This window comes from Chlorocebus sabaeus, chromosome 20 (assembly GCF_047675955.1).
Source record: "Chlorocebus sabaeus isolate Y175 chromosome 20, mChlSab1.0.hap1, whole genome shotgun sequence".
NCBI classification, from domain to species: domain Eukaryota; kingdom Metazoa; phylum Chordata; class Mammalia; order Primates; family Cercopithecidae; genus Chlorocebus; species Chlorocebus sabaeus.
In genome coordinates, this window is record NC_132923.1 from 135,331,061 (window position 1) to 135,356,204 (window position 25,144).

At 53.3% G+C, this 25,144-nt stretch overlaps 1 protein-coding gene across 6 annotated transcripts; it reads left to right on the forward strand.

The window, feature by feature from the left end:
* Positions 1–1,319: 1,319 nt before the first annotated feature.
* CCNL2 (cyclin L2) lies at positions 1,320–13,564 on the forward strand. 6 transcript variants are annotated; one of them, XM_007980998.3, is made up of 12 exons: positions 1,335–1,646; positions 2,001–2,075; positions 2,330–2,439; positions 5,291–5,411; positions 7,266–7,330; positions 9,796–9,895; positions 10,100–10,204; positions 10,292–10,433; positions 12,001–12,112; positions 12,197–12,289; positions 12,474–12,821; positions 12,935–13,564. In XM_007980998.3, exons 1-12 carry the CDS (start codon positions 1,350–1,352, stop codon positions 13,020–13,022), a joined length of 1,656 nt encoding a protein of 551 aa, XP_007979189.1. In that variant the 5' UTR covers positions 1,335–1,349; the 3' UTR covers positions 13,023–13,564. The 6 variants fall into 6 exon arrangements, with proteins under 6 accessions (XP_007979193.1, XP_007979189.1, XP_007979192.1 ...); XM_007981001.3 differs by having other exon boundaries at positions 12,940–13,564; XM_007980999.3 differs by having other exon boundaries at positions 13,477–13,564.
* The last annotated feature ends 11,580 nt before the right edge of the window (positions 13,565–25,144 follow it).

The following is a 25,144-nucleotide window of genomic DNA, read 5'->3' on the forward strand; positions in this document are numbered from 1 at the left end:
CTCCCAGTCCTCGGGCAGTCACAGCTCAGGGCAAGCAGCACCAATGAGAAACCAGCTGTGTAGAAGAGGAAACTCCTTCTTTACTGGAGAGCTTGCAGTTGTAACAGACAAGACATCCCTGAGCTGCCAGCCTGGGGAAAGAGGACATGAGTAAAGCTGTAACCACACCGTGTTGCCCATAGCAGGCGGTGAGGAGAGTGGGTCTTAGTTGGCACTGTTTGAGCTGCAGTATCAATCATGGCAGAGCTAGTGGACAGCTGGACCTGGGGGTAGCGGTGAAGAGCAATGGTGGCCTCTGGATTTGAGCCCGTTTGAGCTAGGCAGTCACTGGCAGCTCGGTGTGTGAACCTGCAACCACTCAGGCCTCTGCTGCCCTTCCCTCTTCTCACTGCTTCACCCTTCCCCTGCCCCACGCAGGCTTCCCCACTATCCTCACCCGTGGTCCTGCACTAGTCCTGGCAAAGGTTCCGGTAACTGTAGCAACAGATACCTACTGCCCCTCCTGCACAGCTGTGGTCGATCAGCGATGTTAAGACGTTACAAACGCAAGAACCCCCTCACTGTCTCCCTGGCGTTTGTGGGGTAGCTCCTTCACACGTACAGCACCGGACCTCCCTCCCCCGACTCCTTCCGGGGCCTGAACCTTGAGGTACTTAGGCCTCCCAATGCTGGAGGGGCTCTGTAGAGGCGTCGAGGCCACGTTTCCAGTCCCCCCTCCACCCGTGTCTCCCCAGGGGCTGAGTTTTGAAGGCAAGACTTTGCGGGAGTCTGGCGTTAATACGCATCCCAAAAACCTGGAGTCAATAAGGACTGAAGACACGACGCCGACGGCGGCCGGGTGACTCCGGGCACGCGCGTCTCATCCAGGGCAAGGCCAAGCGGAGCCTCTGACCCTGCCCGCGCCCAGGGAACAGCAGTGGGCGGTCGTCCCGCCCCAGATCCGACCGAGATGGACCCCCTTGACCCACAGGCGTTTTGAGACGCGAGCTTCCGCGATCCGAGGTCTCTGTGCGAACGCGGGCATCTTGGAAGAGTCCCAGCCCCGCTCGGGGCGCACACACAAGCACTCTCAGCACCGCACCCGCGACCCGCGCCTCCGCTCGGGACAGACACGCTTCCGGGGTCGGCCGGCACCGCAGAGCCTGCTGGGTAACGAGCCCGCCCCACCCACGCCAGGTTCCGGCGTCGGCGTTTGGCGCGTTGCTGACGGGCAGGTTGCGTAGCCAATTGCCGCTAGGCGGCGTCCCGCTGGTCGCGGGCCGAACCAATGACACGCGAAGAGGCGGGCCGTGGAGCGTCCCGAGGAGCCGCCCTGCGGGAAGAAGCCGAAGGGGAGTCGGCGGCACAAAATGGCGGCGGCGGCGGCGGCGGCGGCGGCTGGGGCTGCAGGGTCGGCCGCTCCCGCAGCAGCAGCGGCCGGCGCCCCGGGCTCTGGGGGCGCGCCCTCGGGGTCGCAGGGGGTGCTGATCGGGGACAGGCTGTACTCTGGGGTGCTCATCACCTTGGAGAACTGCCTCCTGCCTGACGACAAGCTCCGTTTCACGCCGTCCATGTCGAGTGGCCTCGACACCGACACAGAGACTGACCTCCGCGTGGTGGGCTGCGAGCTCATCCAGGCGGCCGGCATCCTGCTCCGCCTGCCGCAGGTGAGGGCGCGGCCGCGAGCCTCGGGCCCAGGTAACCGCTGGGGCGGCAGCCGCCCTTTGTTGGCGGCGAGTCGGGCCCGCGCCGCCCCAGCCCTGACCCCGAGCCCAGCCCCTGCCCCGACCGCAGCCCCTGCTGCGACCCCAGCCCCTAGCCAGCCCGTGCCCCTGACCCAGGGCCTCCCCGCCCGCCAGCGCGCTGGATCCCGCGACGGCGGGACGCGAAGAGCCTTTGTGGACGTGGGAAGTGTTTCAGTGTTTGGTTCTGCGTGGGGAGTCCCACGTTACTCGATGACTTTTGGCCGCGAAAGCTTTGAATGGTGCGTTTGAAAATACAGAAACTTTCTTCTACTTTAGGTGGCCATGGCTACCGGGCAGGTGTTGTTCCAGCGGTTCTTTTATACCAAGTCCTTCGTGAAGCACTCCATGGAGGTAAGGTTTCCTCCTGCACTTCATTCCTAGCGAAATATGTTGCGGGGAAAACAGTTTGTTATTTTGCCCGGGTACTCAGGGGAGCGAGTACCTGCCCCCTAGTCTGAGCTCTGTGCCGGAGGGTTCTGTTTCTTGGTTTTTTTTTTCCCTGGGTGCACCTCCCTTTTGGTCTGAATAGCCTTCAAGCCTTTGGCGGCCGTCAGGACGCCGTGGCTGGGGACAAACATGGGCGTGTTGCAATGCTTCCGCTTCAGCATGTATCAATGGCCTGTGTCCACCTGGCTTCCAAGATAGAAGAGGCTCCAAGACGCATACGGGACGTCATCAATGTGTTTCACCGCCTTCGACAGCTGAGAGAGAAAAAGTGAGTCGGTCAGAGTTGTTTAGTCTATCATAGGTGTCTGTTTCCTTTTTTTTTGGTGAAGCTGCAGTGACACTTGTATAACAGTACAGGCCTGAGGTTCTAAACATGTGGGATGTTCATGAGCGCATTCTCAAGTTCCACGAACAGGGTCTGCTTAGAGGCATCGGCAGATGCTGTTCAGTGAGGGCAGGGGCTCCAGTAAGGATAGTGCACTGTGGCGGGTCATGCCGGCGCTAGTGCACAGCCCTGTTGCTGTTTCTTTCCTACAGGTTTCCGAACGCTCTACAGCAGGGAGTCTTATTCTCAGCACTATTGACGTTCAGGCTGGATAATCTTTTTTTTCCCCTTGAGACGGTTTCCTGTTGTCCAGGGCAGAGTGTGGTGGCATGATCATGGTTCACTGCAGCCTCAATCTTGTAAGCTCAAGAGTTTCTCCTGCCTCAGCCTCCTGAGTAGCTGGGACTACAGGAGCACGACACCATGCCAGCTAATTTTTATTTGGTAGAGATGTGGTCACGCTGTGTTGCCCAGGCTGGTCTCAAATTCCTGGGCCCCAAGGATTTGCGGGGCTTAGCCTCCCAAAGCGCTGGGATTACAGGTTTCAGCCACCGCATCTGGCTGGGTAATCTTTAGTTGTAGGAGATTCTCCTGTGTGTTGCAGGATTCAGCAACATCCCTGGCCTCTACTCACTGGATGACAGAAGTACCCCACCTTAGTTGTGACAGCCAGAAATTCTCTCATACCAGGTGTGGTGGCTCACACCTGTAATCCCAGCACTTGGGAGACTGAAGAAGGTTTGCTTGAGGCCAGGAGATTGAGACTACAGTTATCTGTGATGTCACTACTGCACTCCAGCCTGGATGGCAGAGTGAGATCCTGTTTACAAAAAACCCAAAAGTATCTTGATGTTGCTTCACGGCCCTGGAATAGCAAAATTTCTCCAGCAGAGAACCGTTGTCTCTGACCCAGGGTTTATGCACCTGAAGTTAATGGAAGTCTTTTAGAAAACACAGCCTCGCCGGGTGTGGTGGCTCACGTCTGTATTCCCAGCACTTTGGGAGGCCGAGGCGGGCGGATCAAAAGGTCAGCAGATGGAGACCATCCTGGCTAACACGGTGAAACCCTGTCTCTACTAAAAATACAAAAAAGCCGGGCGAGGTGGCGGGTGCCTGTGGTCCCAGCTACTCGGGAGGCCGAAGCAGGAGAATGACGTGAACCCGGGAGGCGGAGCTTGCAGCGATCCGAGATGGTGCCACTGCACTCCAGCTTGGGTGACAGAGCAAGACTCTGTCTCAAAAAAAAACAAAACTAGCTGGGTGTGGTTGTGGGTGCCTATAATCCCAGCTACTCGGGAGGGTGAGGCAGGAGAACCGTTGGAACCTGGAAGGTAGAGGTTGCAGTGAGCTGAGATTGTGCCATTGCACTCCAGCCTGGGCAACAAGAGTGAAACTGCGTCTCAAAACAAAATAAAACCCTGACCTTGCCGGGCGTGGCGGCTTACGCCTGTGATCCCAGCACTTTGGGAGGCCGAGGTGGGGGGGATCATCTGAGGTCGGGAGTTCGAGACCAGCCTGACCAACATGGAGAAACCCCATCTCTACTGAAAATACAAAATTAGCCAGGTGTGGTGGCAGGTGCCTGTAGTCCTAGCTACTCGGCAGGCTGAGGCAGGAGAATTGCTTGAACCCGGGAGGTGGAGATTATAGTGAGCCGAGATCGCACCACTGCACTCCAGCCTGGGGGATAAGAGCAAGAGTCTCTTTCAAAAAAAGAAGAAACATGGGCTTATCGGCCTCCCAGGGTGCTGGGATTACAGGTGTGAGCCACCGCGCCCGGCCCTTTTTTTTGTTATTTTTTTTGAGATGGAGTCTCACTGTGTCTCACTGTGTCACCCTGGCTAGAGTGCAGTGATGTAATCTTGGCTCACTGAAACCTCTGCTTCCTGGGTTCAAGTGAATCTCCTGCCTCAGCCTCCTGAGTAGCTGGGATTATATGCACCCACCACCACACCAGGCTAATTTTTATATTTTTTTAGTGGAGATGGGGTTTCACCATGTTGGTCAGACTGGTGTCATACTCTTGAGCTCAGGCAATCTGCCTGCCTTGGCCTCCCAAAGTGCTGGTGTTACAGGCGTAAGCTACCGCATCTGGCCCATCTGTATTTAAATATTGTGCTTTCATTGGTTCTATGGTTGTGGAACTTCAATATGTATCCTCATTTTTTTTTTTTTTTTGAGATGGAGTCTCGCTCTGTCGCCCAGGCTGGAGTGCAGTGGCCAGATCTCAGCTCACTGCAAGCCCCGCCTCCCGGGTTTACGCCATTCTCCTGCCTCAGCCTCCCAAATAGCTGGGACTACAGGTGCCCGCCACCTCGCCTGGCTAGTTTTTTGCATTTTTTAGTAGAGACGGGGTTTCACCGTGTTAGCCAGGATGGTCTTGATCTCCTGACCTCGTGATCCGCTCGTCTCGGCCTCCCAAAGTGCTGGGATTACAGGCTTGAGCCACCGCGCCCGGCCCCATATCCTCATATCTTGAGTCACATAAAGTGCTGTTAGCATTTGTGCCATGAGATCCTAAAACTGTTGCTATGTTCGGTCTATGCTTGTGCACCAGAAGCTGTTGATCTGTAAGGAAAAGTGGGGAGGATCGTTAGGAAGGGATGAGTAGGTTGGCACTGGGCTGTGAGAAACGGTGTGCGGTTTTGTTCCTCAGAGGACATGGACTTTGCAGCGATGTTGTGTTGTGGGGTTTGCGTTTTTAAGTTAGGTGCTCAGTGGGAGGTAATGATGGGATCTCAGAAGGCTTGCTCTGCTCAACTGTGATGGATACCCTCTGCTCTCTCTTTGGCAGGAAGCCCGTGCCTCTACTATTGGATCAAGATTATGTTAATTTAAAGAACCAAATTATAAAGGCGGAAAGACGAGTTCTCAAAGAGCTGGGTTTCTGCGTCCATGTGAAGCATCCTCATAAGGTGGGTGTGCGGCTCCTGCCCTGCCAGCCCGCCTAGGCCGCCTCTCTCCACCTCAGTGCAGCTGAAGGCTCTGAAGAGGGCTGAGTGCCTCCCTGACTTGGCTTCCCGGTTTCCATCTGTCTGTCATCTCAAAAGTAGCTCCTGACGCATTAGTCTTCTAGTGTCAGCTGTTTATTTTAGTAATATATTTTTAAGAGTTTTGGAAATGGCATTGTTTAAGTTTGGGCTTTCAAAAATAGTGGTGAGTTTATAAAAATTGAATTTTAGTTTACATTTTTCTTTCTCAACAGTGAAGTTTTTTTTTTTTTTTTCTTTTTTTTTTGAGGTGGAGTCTTGCTTTGTTGCCAGACTAGAGTGCAGTGGCATGGTGGCAGTGGCAATGGAGGCACAACCTCCACCTCCTGGGTTCAAGCGATTCTCCTGCCTCAGCCTCCCGAGTAGCTGGCCCTACAGGCACTGCCACCATGCCCGGCTGGTTTTTGTATTTTTAGTAGAGACAGGGTTTCACCACGTTGGCCAGAATGGTCTTGATCTCTTGCCCTCGTGATCCTCCAACCTTGACCTCCCAAAGTGCCGGGATTACAGGCATGAGCCACCGTGCCCAGCCTTTTTTTTTTTTTTTTTTTTTGAGACAGAATCTTACTCTGTCATGCAGGCTGCAGTGCAGTGGGGTGATCTCGGCTCACTGCAACCTGTGCCTCCCAGGTTCAAGTGATTCTCATGCCTCAGCCTCCCAAGTAGCTGGGATTACAGGCATGTGCCACCACACCTGGCTAATTTTTGTATCTTTAGTAGAGACGGGGTTTCACCATGTTGGCCAGGCTGGTCTCAAACTCCTGATTTCAGGCGATGTACCCAACTCAGCCTCCCAAAGTGCTGGAATTACAGGCGTGAACCACTGCACCCAGTCTCAACAGTTAATTTTCTAAAGTTGCTTTAGTGGTAGCCTTATTTCCTCTTATGGAGGAATTAGTGGAATTTTGGCCCCTTTAGCCTGAAATGACTGGCAAGTTTTGCGGCACGTACTGACTGAGGACCATGACCGCGACACTGCCCCTCAGTCCCAGCATTGTGGGTGCCTTCTGTGTTACATGGAAACAGAGCACTTTTGTTACTCAGAAAAATTGTTTCCATCTCCTTTATTACTGGTGGGTTTCCTCATTTGCTTGTTTGACTTTCTGCCATTTGTTCAAATTATACATAAATTGCCCACCACAGAACCACAGATTGAAGTGCTTTTCTTTTTTTTTTTTTTTTTTTGGAGTCAGAGTCTTGCTGTATAGCCCTCTGCCTCCCGAGTACCTGGGATTACAGACATGCACCACCATGCCCAGCTAATTTTGTATTTTTAGTAGAGACTAGGTTTCTCTATATTGGTCAGGCTGGTCTCGAACTCCCGACCTCAGGTGATCCTCCCACCTCAGCCTCCCAAAGTGCTGGGATTACAGGCATGAGCCAGCATGCCCAGCCTGAAGTGTTCTTCTCTGTTTGCTGAAAGTATGTTCATATTGTATTTTGGTGAGTTGGTAATTGGGGTACAGAGACGTGTAGAACAGGCCAGCCTCACTGGTGGACAGGCCTTGGAGATGAGAATGAAACCAGCCCCATGAAGAATGAGGCCTGTGCCGTGGGTTGTGCACCTGGGCTCACAGGCATGCATCCTGCCTGGCTGCCAAGGCAGACAGCAGGTGCATCCGCAATGCTCCCTCCAGCCGAGCCATCTGCCAGACGTGTGGCCAGGAGCCACTCCTGGGATCTAGCATGAGGCTCTTATTTGCTGCATGGACACCCACAAGATCTGAATTCTGGGCTCTTAAGGTTCTTGGTAATAACTGCCTGACCCGTATCTTCCAGATAATCGTTATGTACCTTCAGGTGTTAGAGTGTGAGCGTAACCAACACCTGGTCCAGACCTCATGGTGAGTTGAGCTTCCTTGTTTTATGAGACCAGCAAGGGCAGTGCAGGAATGTATTGACTTGAGGCACTTGGGCAGTGGGTAGGCAGCCCAGTGACTTGGTTGTGGGCTGGAGTTGTCCGAGTGCCCAGTGCTCCTGCTGTATAAATTCCAGTCAGACTCCCAGAATGGGCACTGGCAGTCACGGTAGGTGGCCCGTCCCTCCCTGCAAGCCTGGACTTCCTGTGTCCCCCCCGAAGAGAGCAGTCAGTGGGCTTCATCTGGGAGCTGTTGACTTGGCGCAGGAGGACCTTTTCCCGGGAAAGGTGGAGGGACAGGCTAGTGTAGACTTTGTCTGTTTCTCCGCTGACATTGCATCCCATGGGAGAGGGGCAGAGAAGCTTCTGGGGCTGATTTTAGCAACGCATGTGCTAGAAAGGAACCCTAAAGTGGCAGTTTAGTATTGGGGGTATTTTGGTGAATTTTTTCCCATGGAGTTAAGTCTGTAAGGGTCATATTTTTGCTGACTGAATTGTCTGGTGCTATGACATGTTTAATAGAGAACCTATTTTGACTTTTCTTTTCTGTACTCTTTCAATCAAAGGGTAGCCTCTGAGGGTAAGTGACTAAGACTTCTCCTCTGCTGTCCAAGCGCTTTGGTGCAGGGACAGCGGCGTCTTCAGCCAATCCAGTGCAGGCTCTCCACCGAAGGCTGGCTCTAGACTGGTGGTACGCACATAGCATAGCCATGGCCGACTCCTGCTGTGGTTCTCTGACGATTGTGCTTCTTGTTAATCCTCTGTCGTGCTTTGGTAATTGTATTGATTAGAGTTGATAACTGTCTTGACTTGAATTTTGTCCCTTTAAAACTGCTGTACCTGTATGATAAAGATGCAGTACCTTTCTCTTAAAAAAAACAAATGGTATGGAAAGCTGTGAGAATTGAAAAGACAAATTGGCTGATGTCAGTGTGGGGTTATGTCATGATTTCTAGAAGCCCTAAAGTTGCTCTTTTCAGCAGCTTTGGGTGACACGCTCTGGTAAAAGGTGTGCATCTTTAAATTATTTCATGGATACTTTAAAAAATATTGTATCATTTCAAATACAGCAATAAGTTTCTATGTTCTCAAGATTTCATTTGTTTTTAAGAATTTAAAGTTCTTGGATTAATACTATCAGTACTTGAATACTGAAAGTTGTTGATTAGAAACCGAATGGTTACTGATTGTTGAGTGTATCTGTGTTAGAGCTGTACACTGACATGCTTGCATCAGGGGGTGCGGCCACACAGACGCCACACAGATTCCCCCGTGATGCCTGGAGCTGCCTCCAGAGACTTACCATTTAGAAATCTCTGATGGGTTTGTATGTTACCTTCTCCAAGGTTTGTTTAGGGCAGATACTGGGGGAGGGCCATGGGTCGGATTCCTGCACGACCCGCCTGTCTGCTGGTGCAGCCCCGCTCCAGGGCTCACCACTATTGGGGTGTGTGAGGAGCAGTAAATATAAAACCAGTTCACCTGTCCTCACGGAATTACCCTTTTTGTTTTTGCAGTATTCATAAAGCTAGTATAAGGTCTGGTTTTAGTCTATTAAATCTTAGATATCTGAAGGAAAATGCGAAAAAGGTAGCCAGTTTTTAAATGTTTTAACTTTTAAAAAATGTAAATTTTTGTACTTTTATAGCTTCTAAACATGAAATTTAAAGAATGTACTGTGATGAAATGTTCAATATCATGTTGCTTCTCAGTATTGTGTTGCTTCTGATTCTATGAATGTTCATTTTAAGACTCCTTGTTGAAATGGGACAGTTGGCAGCGGCTCTGGTGAGCCTGAGAAGAGGCCTGCCCTTGGGTGCGGAGCCTCCCTCCGCACGACGCTCCCACGCGTCCAGCTTGCACCCGAGGGGCTTTTCCCTCTTCCAAGTGGACTCCTTCAAGGAAGCTGCAGCTCGGTCAGCAGAGAAGGGGCCTGGCGCCAGCGCCCTGGAGGAAGAGGAAGAGGAGCGCAGGAGGATGGCTTGTCTCGCAGCAGCCACGCCGGCTTCGTGCTCAGCCGGTTCATTTGAGTTTGCATGCTTCTCTGCACTATGGATTTTGAGCATTGAGATTCCTTTAATCGAAAGCGTTTTAGTGGCTCCAGTAGACATTTTCTTTCTGAGGCATCGTGCTTTGCATGAGAGCAGGCCAAGGTTGAGGGGAAAAGTAAAGTTAAAGTTGGTTCTCTTTCATAGCAACACGTATTGTCTGACATTCAGCCAGCTTTTTTTTTCTAATAATTTCTGTGCCTTCCTGTCCTGTATTTAGAAAAAGCAGCTAGAATATTTCTCCATTAACTCTTGAGATTCACAGGACTGTCTAGCTCTGAGTCCTAGCAATAGACTCCTTAGAGGAGTAGTAAATTTATCTAGACTTTCTCTAGATAATGCAGGCGGAAGACCTGGGTTCCCGGGGTGGGGCGCTGCAGCTCTTCCTGTGTTTGGCTTCCAGGAATTACATGAACGACAGCCTTCGTACGGATGTCTTCGTGCGGTTCCAGCCTGAGAGCATCGCCTGTGCCTGCATTTATCTTGCTGCCCGGACACTGGAGGTCAGTGTGTTGCTACTTTGGAGAGATTCTAGTCTGATTTTTTTTTTCGCCAGTCTCCAGTAAAGTTTACTGTAGTATTTTTCAAATTATGCTAATGTGGGCCAAAGCATTTTGGTAACCAACAGGCTGTTTTTTTAATTGTCCTGAGTCTTGCTGGCCTTGAAGTTGAGGAAAGTGTAACAGTGATGGTGTTTGTTTTTACAGATCCCTTTGCCCAATCGTCCCCATTGGTTTCTTTTGTTTGGAGCAACTGAAGAAGAAATTCAGGAAATCTGCTTAAAGATCTTGCAGCTTTATGCTCGGAAAAAGGTTCTTCAGCATTTTTTTATGTCATGTATGCATTTGTGTTTGGCCAGAAACACTTGATTCTGAACGGACGCCTTCTGACATTTGCAGGTTGATCTCACACACCTGGAGGGTGAAGTGGAAAAGCGAAAGCACGCTATGGAAGAGGCAAAGGCCCAAGCCCGGGGCCTGCTGCCTGGGGGTGCACAGGTGCTGGATGGTACCTCGGGGTTCTCACCTGCCCCCAAGCTGGGTGAGTCTGTTAGGGTGCAGGAATCCACTCCCCACAAAGGTGAAGGCCGGTGACCCTCCCAAACCTTCATTCTGGGGTATGTGCTCCTTCCAGACTTTTTTTTTTTTTTTTTTTTTTTTTTGAGGCAGGGTCTCTGTCACCCAGGCTGGAGTGCAGTGGTATGATCATAGCTTACTGCAGCTTCCAACTCCTGGATTCAAGTGATCCTCCCGCCTCAGCTTTCTGTATAGCTAGGACTACAGGCACACGCCACCATGCTTGGCTAATTCTTTTTTGTTTTTTGTGTTTTTTTTTTGAGGTGGGGTCTCGCTCTGTTGCCCAGGCTGGAGTGCAGTGGTGCAATCTCGGCTTACTGCAAGCTCCGCCTCCCGGGTTCATGCCATTCTCCTGCCTTAGCCTCCCAAGTAGCTGGGACTACAGGCACCCGCCACCACGCCCAGCTAATTTTTTGTATTTTTAGTAGAGATGGGGTTTCACCATGTTAACCAGGATGGTCTCCATCTCCTGGCCTTGTGATCCGCCCGCCTTGGCCTCCCACAGTGCTGGGATTACAGAGCCACTGTGCCCAGCTTGCATTTCTTTTTTTTTTTTTTTTTTTTTTTTGAGACAGAGTTTCTCTCTTGTTGCCCAGACTGAGTGCATTGGCGTTGTCTCAGCTCACTGCAACCTCTGCCTCCCAGGTTCAAGCGATTTGCATGCCTCAGCCTCCCAAGTAGCTGGGATTACAGGCACCTGCCACCATACCCAGCTAATTTTGTATTTTTAGTAGAGATGGGGTTTCTCCATGTTGGTCAGACTGGTCTTGAACTCCTGATCTCAGGTGATCTGCCCACCTCGGCCTCCCAAAGTACTGGGATTACAGACGTGAGCCACTATGCCCAGCTTTCTTTTTTTTTTGAGACGGAGTCTTACTCTGTTCCTCAGCTTAGAGTGCAATGGCACTATCTGGGATCACTACAACCTCTGCCTCCCAGGTTCTAGTGATTCTTGTGCCTCACCCTCCCAAGTAGCTGGGATTACAGGCGCCCACCACCACGCTCAGGTAATTTGTGTGTGTGTGTGTGTGTATATATACACACATATATATGTTTTGGGTTTTTTTTGTTTTGTGTTTCTTGAGATGGAGTCTTGCTCTGTTGCCAGGTGAGTACTGTGGCGTGATCTCGGCTCACTGTAACCTCCACCTCCTGGGTTCAAGCAATTCTCCTGTCTCAGCCTCTGGAGTAGCTGGGACTACAAGCGCGCACCACCAAGCCCACCTAATTTTTGTATTTTTAGTAGAGACAGGGTTTCACCATGTTGGCCAGGCTGGTCTTGATCTGTTGACTTCATGATCTCCCCGCCTCGGCCTCCCAAAGCCCTGGGCTTACAGGCGTGAGCCCCCGCGCCCGGCCCCATCTGCATTTCTGTGATGCCTGTGTAAGTTCCGGGTCCCAGGCTGGGAGCAGGCAGTTACAGTCTGCATCGCTGTTCGACCTGGAGAGGGGCCTTATCTTGCTCTACTAACTTGTTTCTTATTGGGAGAGTTTTTTTGTGGTTGGCTTTTAACCTCTTGTTCTGATTCTAGTGGAATCCCCCAAAGAAGGTAAGGGGAGCAAGCCTTCCCCACTCTCTGTGAAGAACACGAAGAGGAGGGTGGAGGGCACCAAGAAAGCCAAGGCAGACAGCCCTGTGAACGGGTAAGACCTCTGAGTGGCCCGGGTGGCTGTCGGGGTTGGCTGGAGAGACTTCTGGTCTGTAATTGGCTCCTGTCCTGTTCACAGCTTGCCGAAGGGGCGAGAGAGTCGAAGTCGGAGCCGGAGCCGTGAGCAGAGCTACTCAAGGTCCCCATCCCGATCGGCGTCTCCTAAGAGGAGGTGTGTGCCTCGGGGCGCACCCGGGAGGCCGATACCGGGTGGGGCTGTCCCTCGGGGTAATCATGCTCACCTGAGGTGGTTTCTTGTTTCTCTAAACCTGGAGCTGGTGTGTCTGAGCTCCTGTGGCCGTGTTGGGCCTGGCTGGCCAGACGGTCGGTTGCAGAACACGTGTTCTTCCTCCCAGGAAAAGTGACAGCGGCTCCACGTCTGGCGGGTCCAAGTCGCAGAGCCGCTCCCGGAGCCGGAGTGACTCCCCACCGAGACAGGCCCCCCGCAGTGCTCCCTACAAAGGCTCTGAGATTCGGGGCTCCCGGAAATCCAAGGACTGCAAGTACCCCCAGAAGCCACACAAGTCTCAGAGCCGGAGTTCATCCCGTTCCCGAAGCAGGTCACGGGAGCGGGTGGATAATCCAGGAAAATACAAGAAGAAAAGTCATTACTACAGAGATCAGCGACGGGAGCGCTCGAGGTCATACGAACGCACGGGCCGTCGCTATGAGCGGGACCACCCTGGGCACAGCAGGCATCGGAGGTGAGGTGGGGTTGCAGTGACTGGCGGCCGCAGGCCCTTCCCTGGGGGGGTTCCTGATGGCTGCCCTTTGACCCCCGGTGGCTGCCCTTTGACCCCCGGGTGTGCTCCTTCAGCGCAGGTGACCCTAGAGCAGGATTCTTTTTGGAAATGTATGTTGAGTGGACCTTGGTGGATTTGGAAATGGAACTGAGGGACCGGTGACATGTGCTTCAGACCGGTCTGGGGTGCGGCACACACCTGGACCCGTGTAGGGCCCGGCTCGGCGGCAGCTCTGAGGCCAGCTCGATGAAAAAGTGAACACACACGCCCCTGTTGGCGTGGCCTGGCGTGGCCTGGTGCTATCGGCAGCCGCTCTCCACTCCCTGACTGATACTCAATTACGTGAAGCCAAGAAAGATGATTTTTAGAATCTTTGCCTATATTAGGTTGTACTTATGTACATATTTTGCAGTGTTTCACAAGAGAAAATGGCCTTAATTGCCCCTTATTCTCTCTCCACGTTGTAAATAAACATGTGTTTAATACAAGTCAAAGCTATGTATGAAAACTCAGAACTTGAATCCTGTCAGCTTAAACCTTGTGTAGGGAATCCTGACTTTTAAACTGTGAGGGTATTTGGATCTGTGTTGAAAGTCGTATATTTTTATCTGTGCAGTGCTGAGTGCAGGCCACCAGCTCCTAAATAGAGGTTCCCTATATGCGCGTATGACATGGTGAATAAACACAGCTCTCTCCACTCAGGACATCTGGAGCGTTGTGGACGTGGTAGGTGGTCGTTCTGCGTGCTTGTGAAAGTGTCCGGCGTGTGCACAGCCGGCGTGCCCACTCTCGGGCTCCTTGCTTCCTGCTCTACTAAAGTTTTGGATTTTGCATCCAATCCTGTGTGCCTGCCCTTCTGCTGAAAGCTTGTGGGGGTCCTGAGCCCCCTGCCCATCAGGATGACAGGTTCCTTCCTGCAGGGCCATAGGAGGGAAGTTTTGGAAACACACAGAATGAGTCCAAAGTGCTCTCGTTCCTGAGGGGGACTGGTTTGTAACGCATGACATCTGTGTGTGGGCGTGAGAGGCAGCTGGGAGCAGGACACTTGGAGGGTCACCCCATCGGGGTGGCACATGCACTCTGAGTGCCCCCCACTGTTGTCAGCTGCCTCTTACCGTGGACTAGGGGCCCCACTCCTTGTGGTGCGGCTTGGGCTTACTAGGGCAGTGGAACGTATAGGCCGGGGCTAGTGGGATCATGGGGAGTTGTGCCTGATGGCTTTTGTTTTTGAGACGGAGTCTCACTCTATCGCCCAGGCTGGAGTGCGGTGGCGCGATCTCGGCTCACTGCAAGCTCCGCCTTCCAGGTTCACGCCATTCTCCTGCCTCAGTCTCCCGAGTAGCTGGGACTACAGGCGCCGCCACTACGCCCAGCTAGTTTTTTGTATTTTTAGTAGAGACGGGGTTTCACCGTGTTAGCCAGGATGGTCTCGATCTCCTGACCTCGTGATCTGCCCACCTCGGCCTCCCAAAGTGCTGGGATTACAGGCGTGAGCCACCGCGCCTGACCGTGCCTGATGACTTTTTTGATGGAATTCTGTATTAGAGAGTTGGTGGGACCCGAACTGAGGAGATTCCAGGGAGGGTGTCCTTCCAGGGGGAGCAGCTATGAGGGGCCCCTTAGCTTCCTGTGCCTGGAAGTAAGAGAACCAGTAAAGGGCCATACATGCCTGTACCCAAGAGACTTCTCTCCATTTGCTTTCCTTTTTACAGAATAATTGTAAAATTATTATGACATGAAGAACTGTTTAAGACCAGATTTTGTGGTCTCCCAACTTGCATTGGGCCCAAATGGTGTTGCAGTAGAAATTGAGTAGTTTTGGCCGGGTGTGGTTGCTCATGTCTGTAATCCCAGCACTGTGGGAGGCGGGTGTGGTGGCTCGGTTTGTAATCCCAGCACTGTGGGAGGCGGGTGTGGTGGCTCGCGTTTGTAATCCCAGCACTGTGGGAGGCCGGGCGCTGTGGCTATCGTCTGGAATCCCAGCACTGTGGGAGGTGGGTGTGGTTGGTAATGTCTATAATCCCAGCACTGTGGGAGGCTGGGCACGGTGGCTCACTCCTGTAATCCCTGTAGTTTGGGAGGCTGATGCAGGTGGTTCACTTGAAATCCGGAGTTTGAGACCAGCCTGGCCAACATGGTGAAACCCCATCTTTACTAAAAATACAAAGAAATAAGCCAGGCTTGGTTGTGGTGTCTGTAATCCCAGCTACTCGGGAGGCTGAGGCGGGAGGATCACTTGAACCTGGGAGGCAGAGCTTGCAGTAAGCCGAGATCATGCCATTGCACTCCAGCCTGGGCAACAGAGCCAGATTCTGTCTCAAAAAAGAGTTTCTTGCCGGGCGCGGTGGCTCAAGCCTGTAATCCCAGCACTTTGGGAGGCCGAGACAGGCGGATCACGAGGTCAGGAGATCGAGACCATCCTGGCTAACACAGTGAAACCCCGTCTCTACTAAAAAATACAAAAAACTAGCCGGGCGCGGTGGCGGGCGCCTGTAGTCCCAGCTACTCGGGAGGCTGAGGCCGGAGAATGGCGTAAACCCGGGAGGCGGAGCTTGCAGTGAGCTGAGATCCGGCCACTGCACTCCAGCCTGGGCGACACAGCTACACTCCGTCTCAAAAAAAAAAAAAAAAAAAAAAAAAAAGAGTTTCTTTAAAGCCAAGTTTGGATTCGCCCCAATAGCCCGAGACACATCTGTGATGCCTGCCGAGGCGGCAGGAGGGAAGCAAGTGGCTTCGTCCCTTCCAGACCCCACTGTCCGCAGAGGCGGATCTGGGTGGCACGAAAGCAGATGAGAAGTGTTTGTCCGCTGACGGAATACAACAAAAGAAGTAACTTTTTTCTTTTTCTTTCTGTTTTTGTTGTTGTTGTTGTTGAGACAGAGCCTCACCCTGTTGCCCAGGCTGGAGTGCAGTGGCGGGATCTCGGCTCACTGCAACCTCTGCCTCCCGAGTTCAAGCGATTCTCCCACCTCAGCCTCCTGAATAGCTGGGACTATAGGTGCCTGCCACCATGGCCGGCTAATTTTTTTTTGTATTTTTGGTAGAGACGGGATTTCACCACATTGGCCAGGCTAGTCTCGAACTCCTGACCTTGTGATCCGCCCGCCTCAGCCTCCCAAAGTGCTGGGATTACAGGTGTGAGCCACCGCGCCCGGCCATGTTTTCTTTTTTTTTTGAGACTAGGTCTTGCTCTGTCTAGGTTGGAGTGTAGTGGTGTAATCACGGCTCGGCTCACTGTAACCTCACCCTGGGCTCAAGCAATCCTCCCACGTCAGCCTCCTGAGTAGCTGGGACTACAGGAGCGGCCACCACACCCAGCTAGTTTTTTTATTTTTTTGTAGAGACGGGGTCTTCCTGTGTTGTTCAGGTTGGTCTCGAACTCCTGAGCTCAAGCAGTCTACCTGCCTCGGCCTCCTAAAGTGTTGGGATCACAGGTGTGAGCCACAGCACCCGACGACAAGCTTCTTCTAAGCAAAGTGTAGAAGGGAAAGCGTAAAGTCACTATAGGAAGGGTAAAGCTGGCCCGGGCATGGTGGCTCACGCCTGTAATCCCAGCACTGTGGGAGGCTGAGGCAGGCGGATCACGAGGTCAGGAGATCGAGACCTTCCTGGCTAACACAGCGAAACGCTGTCTCTACTAAAAATACAAAAATTAGCCGGGTGTGGTGGTGGGCGCCTGTAATCCCAGCTACTCAGGAGGCTGAGGCGGGAGAATCGCTTGAATCCGGGAGGCAGAGATTGCAGTGAGCCGAGATTGCACCATTGCACTCCAGCCTGGCGACGACAAAGCGAGACTCCAGCTCAAAAAAAGAAAAGGCTGTTACCAAAAGCTCTAATTTTAGGTTTTAGGGCAGTAAGCAAGAAAAGGCAAGACCAAGATCCCGCTAGATTGGGCCTCCGACCTGCAATCCCGGAAGAAATGTCAGTGCCACAACCCTGGGCCATCCGGAGGGTGACCAGTAACATGAAATGCCACAACCCTGGGGTTCCCAAGTATTGACCAGTGAGGGTCCACACACGAAATGCCAAAAACCCCAGAGCAGGTGGAAGGCAGCCAACAGTGTACGCCAAAGGCCGAGCTGGGGCCACAGAACGTGTCTCTGGCATCCCGGGGTCAACACAGCAGGACCTCTCACAGCCAAGTGTCCTGCCTTAAACAGTTGCTCTAATACAGTTCTTGGGGAGTAAGAGCCAAAACCATGAAGGAAGCACACATTTTAGGACAGAAAATATAATGGGTTGGGCACAGTGGCTCACACCTGTAATCCCAGCACTGTGGGAGGCTGAGGTGGGTGGATTGCTTGAGCTCAGGAGTTTGAGACCAGTTTGGGCAAAATAGTGAAACCCCATCTCTACTAAAGATACAGAAAAGAAGTAAAGGACTGGGTACAGTGGCTCACGCCTCTAATCCCAACACTGGGAGGCCAAGGTGGGCGGATCACAAGGTCAGGAGATCGAGACCATCCTGGCCAATGCAGCAAAACCCTGTCTCTACTAAAAATACAAAAATTAGCCGGGCGTGGTGGTGCGCGCCTGTAATCCCAGCTACTCGGGAGGCTGAGGCAGGAGAATCGCTTGAACTCAGAAGGCGGAGCTTGCAGTGAGCCAAGATCGCACCACTGCACTCCAGCCTGGGCAACAGGGCGAGACTCCGTCTGGAAAAAAAACAATTTAGCCGGGTGTGGTGGTGCACACCTGCAGGAGGCTGAGGGGATGATCACTTAGGCCTAAGAGGTTGAGGCTGCGGCGAGTTGAGAACGTGCCATTGCACTCCAGCCTGGGAGATAAGAGTGAGGCCGTCTCAGAAATAAAGTAAAATTGCTGACAAAAATAAATTGGGATTAGAGGAGAATCAGCCAAGAGAAGGGATGAGAAGGATGTGGTTCTGTCCAGGGTGGCCAAGCAATGGGGTATCCAAATCCACTGCTTGGCTGCCGTGAGGGAACAGGCCCTTAGACCTGGCACCTGACCAGAGCACGGATTTCACAGGAGGTGGCAGTGCTATGGCCGCTTGCCCACTGCTCGGCTCCACCGTGGGCCAGGAAAGAGGATGGTTCTGAGAAAATCCTCTGGTTCTTGTGGTAGCTTTGATTGCCCACTGCGCACATCTCGTCGTCTCGTCATCTTGCCTCCGCCGGTCGCCTCCATCTCCTGTCTCCCTGCCTCTTGCTCACCCCCTTGCTGTCTTTTTGTTTTTTGTTTTTGTTTTTGTTTTTTTTCGAGACAGAGTCTTGCTCTGTCGCCCAGGCTAAAGTGCAGTGGCGCTATCTCGGCTCACTGCAAGCTCCGCCTCCCGGGTTCACACCATTCTCCTGCCTCAGCCTCCTGAGTAGCTGGGACTACAGGTGCCCACCACCATGCCTGGCTAATTTTTTGTATTTTTGGTAGAGACGGGGTTTCACCGTGTTAGCCAAGATGGTCTCCATCTCCTGACCTCGTGATCTGCCTGCCTCGGCCTCCCAAAGTGCTGGGATTACAGGCGTGAGCCACCGCTCCCGGCCTCTTTGCTGTCTTTGTCCCTTCATGACCGCTGGATGATCCATGGCCAGTAAGCCCCCAAATTAGGGCTTAGCCCATGAGGGTTCTTGTCTTCACCTAGGGAAGAATGCAGGATGCAGGTGGTGTTAGACAGCAATCTTTTTTTTTTTTTTTTGAGATGGAGTCTCGCTCTGTCGCCCAGGCTGGAGTACAGTGGCCGGATCTCAGCTCACTGCAAGCTCCGCCTCCCGGGTTTACCCCATTCTCCTGCCTCAGCCTCCCGAGTAGCTGGGACTACAGGCGCCCGCCACCTTGCCCCACTAGTTTTTTTAAAATTATTTTTTAGTAGAGACGGGGTTTCACCTTGTTAGCCAGGATGGTCTCGATCTCCTGACCTCGTGATCTGCCCGTCTTGGCCTCCCAAAGTGCTGGGATTACAGGCTTGAGCCACCGCGCCCGGCCTTTGTTTTCTTTTTTTTACTTGGAGATGGAGTCTCACTTTGTTACCCAGGCTGGAGTGCAGTGGCACGATCACAGTTCACTGCAACCTCTGTCTCCCAGGCTCAAGCAGTTCTCCCTCTTGCTGGTATTGTGGGTGTCCACCACTGCACCTGGCCCACAGCAATCCAACAGTCTTGCTGTCTTGCCTGGGCTGGAGTGCAGTGCTGCAGTCTCAGTTCACTGCAACTTCCTCCTCCCAGGTTCAAGTGATTCTCCTGCCTCAGCCTTCTGAGTAGCTGGGATTACAGGTGTCCGCCACCACGCCTGGCTAATTTTCACCGGTGGTGGGGGGGTTCACCATGTTGGCCAGGCTGGTCTTGAACTCCTGACTTCAGGTGATCCGCCCACTTTGGCCTGTGCTGGGATTATAGGCGTGAGCAACCAAAGGTGGCCCACAGCATTCCTTTTATTGAACTGGAGCTAGTACTGGTGGGGCAGGGATAATGTGTAGACTGGGCCCAGAGCTGCACTTGAGGGCTGTTGGCAACTGTATTTATATGTGTGTTTACTTACATTAAATTAAGAGGTGAGTTACCAGGACTTTCTGCGATAGGGGTGGTAACCTCTGGGTCATTGCCGTGGACTTTGTAAACTGTCAAGGCACTTGGGGGACGGCTTACACCAGTGAGCAGTGAGGGCCCCCAGGGTTCGCTTTCCTTCTGGCAGTTTTGCTTCGTTCTGTCTGGACCAGGAAGGCCGTCCTGCAGGTCTGCCGTCTCCCTGCTGCAGCGTGCCGATGGGACCAGGGGGTCCCTGGTGGTCCCCGGCTGGAGCCTGGCTGGCTTGGGACAGGGCATGTGGTGGCTGCCTCCAGGAGCCCAGCACGGTGGGCATCTCCTTGCAGTCGCCGCTGCAGAGAGACATCCAAAGCACTGACCCAATGCAGGGCCCAGCACACGCTTCCCAGAGCCCCTTTGGGGCCCCCTGTCCTGGGTGAAGGGTTGTTTCTGGGGAGTTGACAGCAAGCATGGCCCTGACTGTCCATGAGATGACTGGCCCCGCGAGGCTGCCAGGAGGGGAAGTGCAGGCATCAGGGTTGCCTGTCCCCGCGACTCCATGCTGCCTGTGTCTCAGCTCCTGGGCCACCATCTGGAGGAAACTGGTGGGAGCTCAGTGGGGCTCAGGCTAGGGGGACACGGTGGAGGACTGAGAGCTCAGAGACGTGCTGTTGGGCCACGGTAGTGCCCCAGGGACACTGCTCCGCACGCTGAGTGCACAGGACAGTCCCCAGGCGTCAGCTGTGCCAAGGTGGAGAAACGTGTGGGACATGCCCGAGAGGACATAGCAGGGCCCATTGTCCCCAGAGCCTCCAGCACCACAGCTCTGGTAGTGCCCAGTGTCCACGCAGGGCGCCTCTGCTGCCTGAGGCTTTCCAGAGCCCATTCTGGAGATAACCAGATGGGTGGGCCAAAGTGCGGGTCTGCTCCAGGTCCTTTGAGGGTCCACGCTAGCTAGGGGGCCCCACAGGCTCGTCTCTGCCTAGGGACACAGCAAAGGGCCACGGCGCCAGCTCCTGGCATGAGTGCCCTGGAGCTCTGGCAACTGGAGCCTGGTTCGGCATCCGGAAAGGGAGAGTCGCCAGCCACAAGGTGGGGCAGGTTCGGCCTTTGCTCCAGGTGACTCAGGTCTCGGCCTGGATCCAGGAGCACTGACCTGAGGGTGGGGGTCTTTCCCACCACACTGGGGGCTCCCCATGCCCCAGAATCCATGGCTCTCCCCTGCCTGCAGCAAGGCCAGGCCCAGGGGTCACTCCAACCCTGGGAGTACCTACAGGAGGAACCCACACGGGGAGGCATCTGGTGCGGTGGGTGGGCACCTCCCTGGCAGCCCTCAAGGTTGCCCTGGCACTTGGGGCGACTGCACGTCTTCCCAGGGGAGGCAGGCAGTGGGGGGCTGCCCAGCATCCACGAGGCCACCGTCCCACCTCTATGAGATTTGCCCTCTGCAGGGACCAAAGGAAGGAGGGGCACACACCAGTGTCGTCCCACGGATGCCCCGCTCCACCTCCTCAGGCCCAGCCCCTGGGGGCTGCTTCCATCCCGCCAGCACCTTCACGACTCCACGGGCAGCTGCGTGAATGGGGGGACCGGCACAGGCAGGGCTGTGGCCCCGCATGGGGTGCACCTCAAGTTCCTCACAGGGCAGGGCACCCACAGAGCAGCGGCTGTGTCGTGGAGCTGCTGGGCAGGCTTCACTGGTGGTGGCCTGGCTGGAGTGTCACTGCCCAGGGCACCCCAACCCTGAGAGGACACACCTGATGGAGAGGCCATTTTGCCGTCAGCAAGGGGTTTAGGCCCTACCACCTGGGACAGCTCATGGTGGTGCCCATACCCGGGTGGGGTAGGACTGAAATGCTGCATCCTGAGCCAGATGCACTGCTCCTATTCCCTTAGCCTTGTGTGAGGGTTCCTGGCTCCTGGGAATCCGTGTGCCTGGAACACTGGTGAGCATTTTAGCACCTCTGAAAAAAGGGTAGGCCCTCGTTTTTCAGTTTTTGGGGTGTACATACTTCCTTCATGGCCAGTTTTATTTATCTGAGATAGTCCCGCTCTGTCACCCAGGCTGGACTGCAGTGGCGCGATCTTGGCTCACTGCAACCTCCATCTCCCAGGTTCAAGCAATTCTCCTGCCTCAGCCTCCCAAGTGGCTGTGATTACAGGCGCCTGGCTAATTTTTGTATTTTTATTAAAGATGGGGTTCCACCACATTGGCCAGGCTGGTCTCGAACTCCTGACCTTAAGTGATCTGCCTGCCTCGGCCTCCCAGAGTGCTGGGATTACAGGCATGAGCCACTCGGCCCAGCCCGGCCAATTTCATTTTATTGTCTGTGTCACCGAGGCTGGAGTGCAGTGGCGTGATCTCGGATCACTGCAGCCTCAACTTCCTGGGCTCAAGTGATCCTCTCACCTCAGCCTTCCAAGTAGCTGAGACCCACAGGCTCATGCCTCCATGCCTGGCTAATTTATTTTTCTTTTTTTTTTTGAGATGGAATCTCGCTCTGTCTCCCAGGCTGGAGTGCAGTGGCCGGATCTCGGCTCATGGCAGGCTCCGCCTCCTGGAGTCACGCCATTCTCCTGCCTCAGCCTCCCGAGTAGCTGGGACTACAGGCGCTTGCCACCGCACCCGGCTAATTTTTTGTATTTTTAGTAGAGATGGGGTTTCACCATGTTGCCCAGGCTGGATATGGCCAATTTCAAGTGCCAACAACTTATTCCATGCAGTAGCCATCATATAGCTTTTCCTTCACCACTCACCGTGGCATGGCCAAGGCTCACTCTGCCTCCCGTGTTTAAGTGATCCTCCGTCTCAGCCTCCTGAGCAGCTGGGATTACAGGCATGTGCCACCAAGCCCAGCTAATTTTTGTATTTTGTGTAGAAATGGGGTTTCACCATGTTGTCCAGGCTGGTCTCGAACTGACCTCAAGTGATCTGCCCGCCTTAGCCTCCCAAAGTGCTGGGATTACAGGCGTGAGTCACTGCATCTGGTCCACAATAGTTTAAAAAAAAAAACAAAAAAAAAAAGATTGATAGACCGTTTATTTAAGCAAAAATACATACAGTCGTTACTGCCAGACTTAATATGAGATGTTGAACGTTTGATCCAATTTTCCTTCCTGGATAAGTTTTTCTTTCCGATTCCTGTCAGTTTTGAAAACATAATACCAGAAGAAGAGGGTCCCCATTCCATACAGAGCTCCCAAGAGTGAGTTTTTAGGAGTGGGTCTAAAATTAGGGTAGACATTCGCTAATCTTGCGCAGATCCGCTGAATCAAGGCAGGTTCTTGATGAGCCCTTAGCGGTTAGGGACCTTGTACTGAAGCAGGTGCTCCCGTTTAAGCCAGGCTCTGAATGGCCAACGGCTGGGCTTGTGCCCGCCTATTTGGCTGCGCCGAGGGCCGAGGCCAGGTGTGACGGGGTATACTTGGGGAGCGATATCTCCGTGACCCAGCACACACTTGCCTATAAACATTCAGTCATCTTAAGACCATTCTCCGGAGGCAGGAGAATCGCTTGAGACTGGGAAGTGGAGGTTGCAGTGAGCTGAGATCGCGGCACTGCACTCCAGCCTGGGTGACAGAGTGCGACTCCCTCTCAAAAAAAAAAAAAAAAAAAAAGGCCGGGCGTGGTGGCTCACACCTATAATCCTAGCACTTGGAAAGGCCAAGGCAGGTGGATTGCCTGAACTCAAGAGCTCAAGACCAGCCTGGACAACACAGTGAAACCCCGTCTCTACTAAAATACAAAAAATTAGCCGGGTGTGGCGGCATGCGCCTGTATTCCCAGCTACTCCGGGGGCTGAGGAAGGAGAATTGCTAGAAACCGGGAGGCAGAAGTTGCCGTGAGCCGAGATCACGCCACGGCACTCCAGGCTGGGTGACAGAGCGAGACTCCATCTATTTTAAAAAAAAGAAACTTCAGAATTTTTGGGCATGTTGTATCTCTGGCCTGGCGGTTGGAGGAGCATTAAAGGCGGGGTGGCCAAGGGTGGACCCAGGCTGGGGCTCAGCCTGTGCCCTGAGCGGAGGAGCCCCAAAGTCTTGGGGCAAAAGTTGCAGCCAGGCAGGGCCCTGATGCCTTGTCAGAACCTGGCAGTGACTTGTGGGAGCCAGTGCAGGCTAGGGCGCAGCGGGACCGCTAGCTGTTAAGCTTTCAGGAGTTTTGCACACCAACTGCTACACACAGCCATTATTTCTTTTTTTTTTTTTTTTTTGAGACGGAGTCTCGCTCTGTCGCCCAGGCTGGAGTGCAGTGGCCCGATCTCAGCTCACTGCAAGCTCCGCCTCCCGGGTTCACGCCATTCTCCTGCCTCAGCCTCCCGAGTAGCTGGGACTACAGGCGCCCGCCACCGCGCCCGGCTAGTTTTTTGTATTTTTTAGTAGAGACGGGGTTTCACCATGTTAGCCAGGATGGTCTCGATCTCCTGACCTCGTGATCCGCCCGTCTCGGCCTCCCAAAGTGCTAGGATTACAGGCTTGAGCCACCGCGCCCGGCCAGACACAGCCATTATTTCTAAACCACATACATTTACAGTTAAATTATGCTAATAAAAGAAAATACTGAAAACTCATAGTTTCGTATTTTAATAAGATCACTATTATCCGTGATCTTAAGATTATTTAAGTATTATAAGCAGGTGTGCGCTGGGTTGCCAATATGTTGTTCCCCAAGTATACTCCGTCGCATCTGCCCACTCTGCCCTCGACCCAGTCCTGAGGAGCTGGGACTACAGGTCTGCGCCACCACCTATGCCTTTTTTTTTGAGTCGGAGTCTTGCTCTGTCACTCAGGCTGGAGTGCAATGGCACGATCTCGGCTCACTGCAACCTCCACCTCCCAGGTTCAAAAGATTATCCTGCCTCAGCCTCCAGAGTAGCTGGGACTACAGGTGTGCGCCACCACACCCAACTAATTTGTTTTGGTATTTTTAGTAGAGACGGGGTGCCATGTTGGCCAGGCTGGTCTCAAACTCCTGACTTCAGACAGTGTGCCTGCCTCGACCTCCCAAAGTGCTGGGATTGCAGGCGTGAACCACTGCGCCCGACCAAAATTCTGAAGTTTGTAAAGAAACACTTTCCTGGAGACAAATGGGTATTTTGGGGAAAACAGGTATGTGCAGTAACTGTGTACTTCCCTTGAGAGACTAGACTTCCTTGTTTACAAATTAGGAATCATAACCCATGCACCCTCCCCGATTCTTCCACTGCATTTTTCTTCCTCAGACGTTTGTAAAGGATCGATCTTCCTAGGCTAGCTCCAGCTCACCTAGCTTGGCAGCTCTGCTCACACAAGCATCTGGTGCTTCCAACATGTGTTCCGGCCACTCCTGTGGGAGGCAGCCAGTCAGGTCTGGCCTGGACATTCATCGGGGTGGCCATTGTCTGCAAGCCTCCTGGGCCGGCTCCATGCAGCTCCTGTAGCTGAATGGTAATTCCCCAGCCTCGTAGCAGCTGGGTCCTGCTCTAGCTGGGACCTTTCCCGTTTGGCCTGGAGCCTGCTGGGTACAGGGACCGCAACAGACTGGTGTTCCTCACTTCACCTCCCTGAAATTACTTCCTGAGGGGGGGAAGGACACCCTGGTTCCTCGTGCCCCTCAAGACTGTCTCAGACTGAAATGTCCACATCCCGCTTCTTCTACCTGGTCCCTAACTCTGGGGAGGTACTTCTATCTGCGCATCAATGCCTCAGAAGCCTGAAGGCCAAGGTTGCCAGCCCAGGTTATTCTGGTTCTTCTCAACATGCTCACCTGTTCTCTGATGGATTCTTTGCATCTCCCTGGACCCTGGCCGGGTGAAGACAAACGGGGGC

Coding starts and splice junctions, on each gene's coding strand:
- CCNL2 (XM_007980998.3), top strand. CDS start 1,350: ATGGCGGCGGCGGCGGCGGCGGCGGCGGCTGGGGCTGCAGGGTCGGCC. Junction 2,076..2,329: donor TCGTGAAGCACTCCATGGAG/GTAAGGTTTCCT, acceptor CTTCCGCTTCAG/CATGTATCAATGGCCTGTGT. Junction 12,290..12,473: donor TCGGCGTCTCCTAAGAGGAG/GTGTGTGCCTCG, acceptor TCTTCCTCCCAG/GAAAAGTGACAGCGGCTCCA.